At 38.0% G+C, this 12,390-nt stretch overlaps 1 protein-coding gene across 1 annotated transcript; it reads right to left on the reverse strand.

Annotated features, from left to right (window-relative positions):
• Positions 1–900: 900 nt before the first annotated feature.
• On the reverse strand, positions 901–7,698 carry LOC147865015 (Protein kinase superfamily protein). Its single transcript, XM_087317706.1, has 7 exons — positions 7,123–7,698; positions 5,793–5,958; positions 5,497–5,547; positions 5,220–5,402; positions 4,941–5,034; positions 4,067–4,863; positions 901–1,934 (listed from the first exon to the last, which is right to left on the reverse strand). Exons 1-7 carry the CDS (start codon positions 7,581–7,583, stop codon positions 1,500–1,502), a joined length of 2,187 nt encoding a protein of 728 aa, XP_087173832.1. The 5' UTR covers positions 7,584–7,698; the 3' UTR covers positions 901–1,499.
• Positions 7,699–12,390: the final 4,692 nt, after the last annotated feature.

Here is a 12,390-nt window from a genome sequence, read left to right on the forward strand (position 1 = left end):
TTCTATAGAGTTAAACTTCGAGGAGGGTGATCACATACATTGTTGATCAATCACATGCATAATTGATATATCAAGGTATATTGTGCCCATTTGCCCATTGCTATACTTGAACTATCATAGTCCATTGTAAAAATGTCTCTCTATCAATTGACAAATCTACGCTTATGTCCACTTTATCTACCGAGGCACATAGTGCTTCTATCTAGAATACAATTTAGCAATCTCACTTAAAGGGTGAATGTCTATTTTTTATCACGAGGCGGAGTTGTATACACAGAGAGAGAGAGAGAGAGAGAGAGAGAGATTGTTAGCGTCCATAGAACGCTGATTGCAATCTTTGATATAGAGCCTAGCCCATTTTAAGAATCAAACGTAGTTTCTCTCAATTTTATGACTTTTGATGCATCAGTATTAACCACCAAGTTGTGTGTGTGTGTGTGTGTAAGAGAGAGAGAGAGAGAGAAACCTAAGATTTGGTATGTAATAAGTGTGTGTGTGTGTGAGAGAGAGAGAGAGAGAGAAACCTTAGATTTGGTATGTAATAACTTACAACTACAATAATTTAATTACAAATAAAAAAGATAAGAACATTTTCCTACAGACATGCTTCCATTAGCGACACACTTCATATCAAATGGAAGAATCAGGTTGATTTTCAGTGTCGCTACTATATCTATTACCCTCCTACTCATATGATATCCCAAATTGAGTGCAAGGATCATCAAACCACTTCAAATTATATTTCCCATGGAAATTTTCTGAAGTACAATATTATGCAATCAAGCATATTATGTGTGATGCAATGCATGTGGCACTAAAATCATATTGTATTTATTTCTGACTGAATCTTCTTATAGGCAATAGTTCAAACATGCATTGCCGTACAGTAAACAAATAACCCATAGGAATAACAGATTACTTAATATTACAACCTGAAATTTGATGCCCACCATGTGGGGTAATCATAATCCAACAATATAAACATCACTTTTAACCATGTGATAGTTTCAGAGAAAGTGAGCAGCATCAAATGATCACGGTTGGGTATACAATGTATGGGCATAAATATTGTTTCACAGAAAAGCATGGAACACTCCAATGCAAACACCTCAAACCAAAATAGGCTGGTGAATTTAGATTCTTGATACCCTAACTTCATTGACACAGGGCATCATGATTCATGATATAATTTAAGTCTTGGTCACCAACCACACTCACTAGACAGCATGAAAATGTAATTTAGAGTCTCGATTGGTAACTACATCCACCACACATGGCACTGTAATGCATGCCGTTAATTTAATATCCCAACTCAAAATGCAAACTATACATGATTATTCACTATAGTTTTGCAAACTTAATTGATATGGGGTAGATGGATGCTCAACGATAGCCAAGTGACAATGGTAAAAGCTCAATCAAATATCAACCGTCGGCAAGGACAGCCCATGAGTGCCATACCCACCGAATGGCCAAGGAAAAGTTGGCATACTTCTCCATCAAAAATTTGACCACCCAGAAGGCGTATTGTGAACCACTGAATGGGAACGTCCTTTTCCATTATACCCAATAGCATTATCATTCCGAACTTCTTTCTGTGAGCCCTGGCTAGACACCTTGGTTGCTGTGACCCCTGATCCACTACTTGCAAATTTGTCTTCAAATCCCCACACCTCTCCGGACTTGGATCCAGCCGTGGCCTTTGACAGTTGGCTACTTTCAACCTTCTTCAACACATCCATATTGGAAGTGACATCAAACCTCGCACTACCAGATTCCAGATAACCCTCCTTTTGGGTTGTGTATGAGTCCTTTTTGGCACCATATACTGGTTTCGGAGAAGCATCTGAGAATGCTTTCCATCCCTGAGGTTCAGATGGAGTATTCAGACTGTCTTGCAAATCCCAGACTGTACCAGCTTGTCGCTCAGCATTCTGTTTCAACATAAATCGTTCAGGTCGAATGTCTAGATACAACTTGTAGCACTTGACAAAAATGGAAAAAACACAATACAAAAAGGAATATTGCATCTGCAGTCAATGAGCAAGAATGATGTATGAATAACCTTAATTAAGTTAACATATTTATACAGTTATGAATAGCTAGAACAGTTTGTGAAACACTTTATTTATACAGAGATAAGGAGGGCTAATAGAAAACCAATGGAACGTGACCCTTGTTCCCACACAATCAATCTTCAAATGATGTGCTTGTTTGCCATCACAATTTTGTGACGCACATGGTGGTATCCACATACAGTTGTATACTATAGAAACATATGGATAAATTCCAAACCAAGTGTCCAGGCTCATATCCTACCTATATCTGATGTCCAACCAAATTGCATGTCTAAAAAGACCAAAATGGTATATGGAAGCAAAAAATGCACAAGATCATGAGTTTATTATGAGTTTAAAGCATGCATATCCATAAAAGAGAGATGTAAAACTGAAATTGACAACATCAAAAGAAATTAAGATTTTCATAGACCTGCGACATCACATGCTTTGAATGTGTTAGTACTTCAGACTAAAGACTGACTGTGCACTCAGTTTTCCTATTGATATGAATTTGGATCCACCTCCTCTAGTACCGCTCTCTTGTATCTTGTGACTTTATCCACATCTTGAGGCCTTTTATCTTTGTTTTTCCATTTCCACCAAGCATTCCATTCTCTTTCACTTTAACATCATATCCGGCTTTTTATTAGCATTCTGTTTCCTCTAGAAGTAAATGCTTTTATTTTAAGCTAAAATATTTTCTACAAATGGAGTGCAAGTTTTACTACAGATTGTGCTTTTATTTTAAGTTTACTTTCTCCAAATTAAAAGTTTTATTTTTTTTACTTTAGTCACTTCATAATGCTTTTTAATTGTGCTTCTTCTAAAGTTTAAACTCTACAGTATCCAACAATTCATAATTCATCAACACAAGAAAAAGGAGGCAGTGCATTGTGCCTTGCGCATAATATCTTACTTCCGTTGGCATATAAAAAACTCCAATCCAACCCTAACCCTGACAAGGTACATGGAATATAAGACAAAGAGAACAAAGGATGGATGGGGATGTCTTTAGCTTTGGTCTTGTCAAACAAGAAGACTCAGATCTAAAAGTCTTTGGCCAAATTCACAAACTGGTTAGACAGCTCAAACTGGAACCTGAAGTTGAACAAAAGCTGAAAAAAATACACCTTCGCTGAATGCTTTTGAAACAGGTTCTATTCATGAAACTGCAAAATATCACACTATACCTTTGTTTTGCACAATTGTCAATAATAAATTTCATCGAGCTCTGGATCCTATTTTTCAACTAAATTTCAACAAGCTATTTCTTATACTACAGAATCAGGGATTAAATTGCCTTGTCAGTTGGAATTTTTTGTTGTAAAATAATATTTATAGGCGGATTAACTCTTTTTCAATGTATTTCAGCACCCTTGCAATTCTACTGTTAATAAAACAGGCATGTATGTATGTAGGGGGCAGCAAGTTGGGGTTAATTATTGTACTTTTCTGAGGCAAAGAAACACACAATTCTAGCTGGTTATATAATCCACTGGTTGATACAAGCCATCCTCACGAGACTTATTTTTATCTTTTTAAAACAATCTAACATTTGGCCATCTCATCAGATGTCCAATATTATCACACTCCTGTAAGGTTAAAGAGTGATTATCCTTAAACTAAGGCAGTTGTCCAGAAACTAGATTTTCTAGAGTTCAATTTTATAAAATGCTAGTTCTTAGCCTTGGTTCTATTCATGTTCAATCGCATCTCAAATGGCTTCATCTTCTTTATTGCAAATATAGTATATGGGTTAAAATTGTGCTATCAGGATGGCCTCTTTAGTGAAATACAATACTTTTTCCGGTCAAGTCATTAGGCAACCAAAACAGATCATTTTAAAACAAACTGCACCACATGCACAACTAATTGAACTCCAAATTTGTCATCAAATATAAACACAAGAAGAGAAAGCTTATATAGTGAGGCAATAATGTTTTGCCATCAGATCAATTAATAAAAAGCATTGAAACTAACATGATCTTGAGAAAACTGAACCAAACCTGAAAGAATGCTTCACTTCCAGATGATGGTTCCTTAGAAGAAATCTGATTGTTTGCAGCTGCAAGAGATGATTTTAAGTCTTGTATTTCAATCCTCTGAGACCGGCATATTGCTGTTAATTTCTCATATTTTGACGCAATCTCCGACTTTTCCCTTTGAGCTTCCCTAAGCTCCTTCCTTAAGTTTTCCACTTCCAATTGCCAGTTTTCAAGACCTATTCCTTTATTTTCAGTGGCAACAGTTGACATTTTCTGGAAATCAGCTACAAACTCAATGAAGGCCTGATCAGGTTTGGAATCCCCACTTAAAACCAGCTGCGAAATATTGCTACTTGAGTTCTTCTGCTTATTACCATTGTCTGCTTCAACCCTTGTATTGACAGAGTCAGCATCCCCTGAGCCAGATACAGAATACGTTTTTGCAGCAGAATCCCCCCTCCTTTTGGCAGGGTCAGTCCTCACTGAATGTGGCTCTTTAAAAGGGCTAGTATTCATTTGCAAGGGAGGACTCTTGGAATTGTATCCAAGCTGGTTTTCTGTGTTACTGGATTTACTTCTTGGTGGGGAGTTTGTATCCTCATATCGTGTTTCAGGTGCATATTGTGTTGACCAAAAAGTTCCACCTTTGGTAGCACTTGGTGTTGCAATACGATCTGTTTCTTTAGATGAGGATTGGTGAGTTGGATCCTTCGATGCTGGAGTAGGAGATCCCCTTTCTATGTTTTTCTGAGGTGGTGGCGGTGGTGGTGCTCTTGAAGGAATACCAGAAGGTTGTTTGTTACCCTGGACCTTATTGCCTATACCCATCATGGAAATATTGAACATATTTAGCTCAGAATACAAGTGCCTTTTCCAAGCACATTCGTCTACTTACCCATATTATCGTGTGAAGATGCTGAAGATGGTGCTTTTTCTGGAGAAGCTTTTTGACAATCTGAAGGTAAGGCACTGTTCACCCTATGCCACACCTAATAAAAAATTGAGAATAAACAGTTAAATGGGCTAGCATTCAGTTTCAAGCAATTGTTTTACACAGCCAATTTCCTAGATGAAGACCCTGACTCGTCATACACCTAGCATGCATTCCTATCTTGCAGCCATTGAACTAACCTAGATCATACAGATGAAGAGGCCGTTCAAGCAAAGCCCTTGCCTGCAATGCATCTGGTCGTGCTTCAGGGCTGGAATTGAGCATGTCTTTGATCAAGTTTGTCACAACAGTACTATATTTTGGCGCGTCTGGAATCCGGTAATTCCCATTCAGGATCTGTAGTTTTGAATCGCCATCAAACGCGGACTTCAAATATGCGATTCGATATAATAGACATCCAAGAGCCTGCAGAAAAATAGATGTTTCACTGAAATTTTCATTGTTAATTGGAAAATTGTGTACTTCTGATTTACGAGAATGCAAGTATCATTCATTTTACCCAGATATCCACTTTCTCGCTTATGATTTCTCTTCTGTAAAGATCCCACATCTGCCAAAGCAAATTGAAATGCAATCTGTGAGACAAGGTAAAATCATTTGCTTGAATGAGAAAATCAGAACACAATTCTTTGTTGTTTCCTCAACAGCCTGGTGCATGTCTAGAGAACTAGAAATAATACAGAGTACATTTTAATTTCCATAATTAGATAGCATAATATGTTGGATGCATTAATTAGATAACAAACTGCAAGTTTACATGTGGAAAGCCTATTCTTTTCAAGAAATTCAACAAACCTCTGGAGCCCTATATGCTGGAGTTGTGTGCTTCCTTATTATGTCCTCCTCAACACCCATCTCCGCCGGTTTCTCAAACCGCTTGTGGTTTGTAGAAATACTACCAAAATCACAAAGTTTCCAAAGACCATCACTTCCCAAAAGCAAATTTTCTGCTTTTAAATCTCTGGAAATTCAAAACACAGACACCAGAAAGTAAATCAATAGAATTCCCACAGAAGGATGATTTCAGTTTTAAGGTTCCTTGATCAACATCATAGAATTGCAAACTGTATTAAGACATTGACATAAAAAATCATGTTGAGCCTTGATAAGTCAGATATAGATGCATGGCACAAACCATGTTTTGAATACATGCATTAGGAGTCAGGACAGCACTGCCAGTATACCATTGTTTAAAAGAAGACAATGCCTTCTTTAACAAAACAGTTCTACTGCTACTCACACAGTTCTCTTCTATACAGTTAATAGAATGTCACACATCACAACTGGCAAAATATTTGACTATAATGTCCATCGTCAAAAAGTGAAAAGATGGATTGAAAAGAACATGATGTTAAACTATAAAAAAAAACAAATATGGATAATTAATATAGCATTCGATTTTGTGAAATATCAATCTAAAAAATGTAGCTTGAAAAAGAGAAAGACATCCAAAAGTACATGTCGCTAAACTGCCAAATAAATAACAGAATATAACGCCCAAATTGGCCAAAGATCATTCTCTAGCACGCATTTTTCAGCAGATATTGAAAGGTGACATGCTCCCTATTCAGTTACACAATTCACTGAGATAACACAACATCTCTGATTTGGCCTAGCGCCATTCCATAACAAAGCAGTTTTTTAGCAGATCCCCAAAGTCCATGATGCCAGCCTAGGAGTTATGTAGGTAGTTGACATAATATAACATCTGATTTAGCCAGCTGCCAAAAATCAGTCTAAAAATTGCATTTTGGAAAACATGAAAAAACAGATATCAAAGACAAAATGTTATTCTACCGAATCAAACAAATAGCACCAGATGTAGCCAACGATCAGTCTATAAATTTCATCAAAAACGCAAAACAATAGATGCCAAATTAGAGCAATGCTATTAGCCTATCCAAGTATATGAACATCAAACTTAATAGAACATAATAGAATATCAAACTTAACCAAAATTCCTAGTATATGCATCTTGAAAAGAAATAAAAAGATCCCAAATTCAGGCAATGATACTAACCTGTTTGATCATCAGGTTATGGGAATCATTATGACATCAAATTTAGACATAAGAACAATGAATAGAACGTGTCCTGAAGAAGCTAATAGCAATAAGTATACAAACCTGTGAGCAATTGGAGGTGATTCAGAATGCATCGCATACACTGCATTACAGATGTCGCGGAAGATCAAAAGAAGTTGCTTTTCATCCAAATATCCAGCACCTCGTCCATCAAGGAACTCAACCATCATCTTCTCACAATACTCGGTCACAATGAAACACTCTTTAGTGCGTCCCATATCATACATAGACTGACAATGCAAAGTAATGATGTTAGGGTGACCTCTCATAGCTTTAAGAGCAGCCACTTCTTTCTTTACGAGTTCTAGAGACTCGGAATCATTGCAAATGATGTGTTTCAATGCAAAGAGCTTCCCAGACTGTGAATCGCGTCCTAAATAAACACTGGAGAATCCTCCCTGAGCGATAATGCTACGGATCTGGAGCTTCAGAGAAGCTACTTCGATAGTTTTTCCTTCAAGTCCAGATTGATCTTTAGGAATGAGCTGCTTCAATCTCCACATCGTGTTGTGGATCGCGAAAGATAGATAGATGGATAGGGTTATGTTCTGTTTTCTTAGATCTTCTTTCTTCAGAGATGCTCTGTAGTTTCTTCTGCTTCTGCTTCTGCTTCTGCTTCGATGTCTGAGCGTGATGAGAAATTCTGCAGAGGTAGGAGAAGAATGAGAGCAAAGGGAGAGACAGAGCAATCGGTTTCACACCTGGGCATATGGGTCGTCCGGACAAAAGCCGATGGACGGTGGCCCCGTGCACGCGTTCGTTAACACTTGACCTGAGGGAGACAGGGCAATCGGTTTCACACTTGGGCTTTATGGATCTCGTCTGGACAAAGCCGATGGATGGACAAATAGTGGGCGGGGGTGTGGTCGTTAACACTCGATTCTGACCATTCCTAAACCACATTTCCTCTCTCGTCAGATCGCTTGCAGAAATTCCTTCACAATATCGTCACCTCAGCCATCTCTACATCTACATGGTAATCCCCTTAGCTCCTATCACCTCCAACATTGTGTTTAGCTTGGCTTCCTCCTCGGCCTCACATCTGCTTACTATAGATCGTTCAAGCAATCCAATGAGGACGTCCACTTCTTTTGTGCCTCTCATTGTGTAGCATTATCAGCTTTATGTTGAAGTTTACATTGGCACCCAAAAGGTGCCATTCATATGTATAGTTTTTTTTATTTACACCCCTGTGTCCCTTCTAAAATGATGCTTCCTTAGCTTTTAAAAAGTAGTAGACTTGATTAGTTTCACGCTTCACCATTTTGGTGATCTTGACAAATGTTTGCCATTATATGATTCCTTGCATAGGTTTTTAATAATAACCAGAATGGAATGAAACACATAATTACTTCTAACTATTAGACTAAATGTTATTCTATTATAATGGCTAAGAATTTGCTCAAATTTTGGCACAAATGTATACAAAAAACACTATGCACATGAAGAGCCCTATCTAGTTACAAGTACCTTCACTATAGTTCAAGTGTATGTTGAGGAGGAAGAAAATGTTACCCATGTGTTGTATCGCATACTTTTCTTATTAGCTACATGGAAATCATGCCATTTCAATACAATTTTTTAGAGTGGGACAATTGTTAAATCAAGCGTCTCTATTATTTGCGTATATACCACCAAGGACATGTTTTGTTTTGTCGAAAGAGGCATCTCGTATTAAAAAGAAATACGCTTAAAAGACACTAATACTTGCATCAATGATTACTTCAAATGTCATAGCATTGCCTTGTATAAGTACCCATCGTGCAATGTTGAGGGTAATAAAATCTTCATGACAATTAGAACATGAGAACCACGATTGCCCATATAGCTTAGTAATTCATGATAATTTTTATAGGAACAAATTGAAACTCCTTACATAAAGGCAAGCTCACCTCTGTCTTTGATGTATATTGTTAATCTGCCTCGTGTTTAAAAATACCACTTCGAGTTAGAGGACTATATATCTTTAACGAAACAAATTTGTACAATCTACTATTTATACATCATGTGTCATTTAAAAGCAAGTGATTATTGCTATGATTGGTGTAGCAATGCCTACAGCATTAACTATTGAGGTGAAAAGGTAATAAAGTTTATTGGAGTTTGAGGATTGAGGATGTAAAAGTTCCGTAAAGAAAGACAATTTGAATTTTTGCCAATAATTGAATGTCATATATTTGCAAAGCACATAAGAAAATGCAAGTTACTTTGCCCCAATCAATTTAAGTATTTATTTTTCTAAAAAAAGAATATACTCCATTAGTTAAAATATACACAAACGCGATCCCTTTCTCAGGTTTAGGGTTTAGCCTTGCCTAGACTATCCTAACCTTCATAAGAAATCTCACTTATTTATCTTACACTTTCACATGTGCCTCTAGCCATCCTTTCATACACATCACCTACATTCACTATTCCACTTGACATCTCTTTCACGCCCCTCGTTCAACTAATGGGAGGGGGGAACAACCATCTGGGTACTGCATACTGCCATTGTATATCCATTTCATTTGTTGTGGCCGATGTAGTACACCACCGCTTTCTAAAATTCAGCCTCATTAATTCAACAACATCATTAGTACCATCAATCCGCTCATATTGAGCTCTCAATGTAGTTATTAATGTGTGCCAGATTAGCTTAATCGATTCAGTTGGAGGGCGTTTGTTTGTTGAAAATACCCTAGTACACCTTGGTCCATATACACCATATGGTAATGGGGGCAAGCAGCGTCCAAAGATCTCCAAGTTTATGCTTCTGTGCACTAACTATAGGTACCCTGTTGTCAGTTATCGGTCGAACAGTGCCATTCTCCCCTCTGTACTTAGCATTGCATGTGTTATCGTATTTCGCCACATCATCCTCAAGACAGTTCCAACAAGCATGACCCCGATTGAGGGTGAATGAACTAGAGGCATGGCAAAGCAAACGTAATGCCCTTCCCCATACAGCCACTTCCTCGCGACATTCCCATAAACAATGGGAAATGCTTTCTATTTGTCCACATGCAATACATCTAGGGTCTACACTGGGGCCTTTACCCCACGTCCCTACCGGCAAGGCTCTATGTGCAATAAGCCATAAACATATCATTATATTGCGGTCATAATTGTCATGCCATATCATTTTCAAGAATTTATCTAGTCTCATTTCATTAATTTCTTTGCCGGAATCTTGTCGTGTTCTTGTTCTAGAATAATTTGCCTCCCAATTTCCATGTTGTACCTGAAAAATTGAACCAACTTTGCCCCATCAGTTCGTCCTTGAGTTCTCCAGAAATAGATCGTTGTCCCATGATATCTGATCCAAATGCCCTTCTATAGGCCAACACATTGTCGTCGGTGTGATCTCCCTTGACTTGGTGTCAATAATCATATCCTTTCCATTTTTTACTATCAGCCTAATCGACCTTTCTCTTTGATAGGCTGGTTGCTCATCTCTTGCCATTTCATGCTCTAGTTTGTAGTAGCATGCCTCATTTGGCTCTGCTTTCATTCCCTTAATGCCAATTAAACAATTCTAGGCATCTATAAGTCCCGTCCACGCAATTTCAGAGGTAGTTATTGTTGGGAAATAGGTCCCTCCGGATAGGAAGAGAAGAACCGATTTGGTGAGTAACTCGGCCGAGGCCGAAACCGAAACCGAAATTGAAATCGTTTCGGGAGACTATAATTGTAAATAGTCTAAAATGCCTCTTGGGGGCTATACTTGTAAATAGCCAGAAAGTTGCTTTTGTTTATAAGCAACTAGGGAAACTTTAGTATTGTGTAGTTGATCATTATCGTAAAAGTTAGAACAAGGTAGTTGCCTCTATAACTGTGAGTGAGTGAATGAGAGTGTAACTTTGTAGTCGTCTGTCAAACGAAGGAGAACTTGAGGTCGTTGCCTCGAGTTCCATATTTGTACTTCCTCTCTACCATAGTGATCTGTTTTTCTCAGGGTTTGTGGACCCCCGTGGTTTTTTCCATTTCGGGGTTTCCACGTAAAATATTGGTGTCTCTGTGTCTTCACGTTTTTCTGTCTATGTACTAGTTTTTGGTTTCTGCACACGAATACGAACGTGTAACCGGTTGTGGCCGGTTGATTCCTAACAATTATTTCTTCCTCTTCCAAGGTATGTTGGTAGCATGCAATGGCATATGTAATTCTCTTGAGCATGCCTTTACCCCTACTTATTCTCCATATTCTAGCCGTTTGAGTGCCCACCTCATTGGACAAAAACCTCTCCCACTCCACTAATGCATTCCCTTGGGCATTGATTAACTCGGCCTATTTGAAGCCTGCTTTTTGTCCTATCATCAGCCCATCCACATCTCTAATCAATGGGTTCCACACAATTGGCATGTACATACATGCATATGCATCATTTCTCCACCTACCTGTGATCCCCTTTCTGATTTTTTGCCATGCTTTCATAATTCCAACAACACAGAGACTCTGCATACTTCCCCAATATTTGGGTCTCATTTTTGGCACAAAACCCCAAAAAGGGTTGCTTGGCCAAAACAACAAAGATCTATTGATAATGAATGATCACACTACATGAATGGAAAAGAAAACACCACAAGAAGTAGACTCAGATTAAAACTCCCAACCTTACTCTCCTTCCCTTATTACAAAGGTATCACTTCATCTATCTCCCCTTCTATACTCCTCTTCTCACTTCTTATAATCTTCTTCTTCTCTTTTTGACGCTTTTTTTAGAAGTTTTTTATCTCCTATTTTTAGCTATGACACATCGACCTTCTAATTGTCGTATCTCCCTCGTCTGAGCTCCAAATTTAGAGATCTAAAGTTCTAAAGATAGCTGACTTCACAAGATTTCTAACCCATATTTGCACATTATATTTGGGTTTCAAACGAAAGAGTTATGATCATTCATTTAAGAGTGTGTTTTGGTGGCCCGCTTTTTTCTTCTTTTACTTTTCTCCATGTTTCTTGCTTTTAGTTTGACTTATCCTCAAAACCTTGGTTCGTGTTCTTGACCTCCGGATATGAATGCTCCATACCTTCCTTATATTCTTGTAATGTTCAATACCTTGAATTCTAAAAACACTTTCACACCTAGCAAGGCCTTCGTTTGCACCACGGGATCTATCAATCCCACCCCCCCTCCACTTTTCCTTTTTATAAGTGTGGTCCAAGAATCCTTTGCACAAGCCTGTTTTTCCTCCGTGCCCCCCCATAAGAAATTTCTGATAATCCTTTTTATCAATTTCATCAACTTGGGCACGATTATCCAACATGCAGTAGTATGCCATGTAGTGGCCATTAGAATCTGATTTGCAATCACAATCTTGCCTGGAAAGGAT

Source organism: Azolla caroliniana, unplaced genomic scaffold (assembly GCF_043228905.1).
Source record: "Azolla caroliniana isolate FFs.n. ecotype wild unplaced genomic scaffold, voAzoCaro1.0.p SCAF_4, whole genome shotgun sequence".
NCBI lineage: Eukaryota > Viridiplantae > Streptophyta > Polypodiopsida > Salviniales > Salviniaceae > Azolla > Azolla caroliniana.

Bases quoted from the DNA above. Each gene is read 5' to 3' on its own strand.
- LOC147865015 (XM_087317706.1), bottom strand. From the start codon at position 7,583: ATGTGGAGATTGAAGCAGCTCATTCCTAAAGATCAATCTGGACTTGAA. The intron at 5,959-7,122 runs GTTTGTATACTT...TTGAATTTCCAG, and splicing joins TCACCTCCAATTGCTCACAG to AGATTTAAAAGCAGAAAATT. The intron at 1,935-4,066 runs GTTTGGTTCAGT...ATGTTGAAACAG, and splicing joins GAAGTGAAGCATTCTTTCAG to AATGCTGAGCGACAAGCTGG.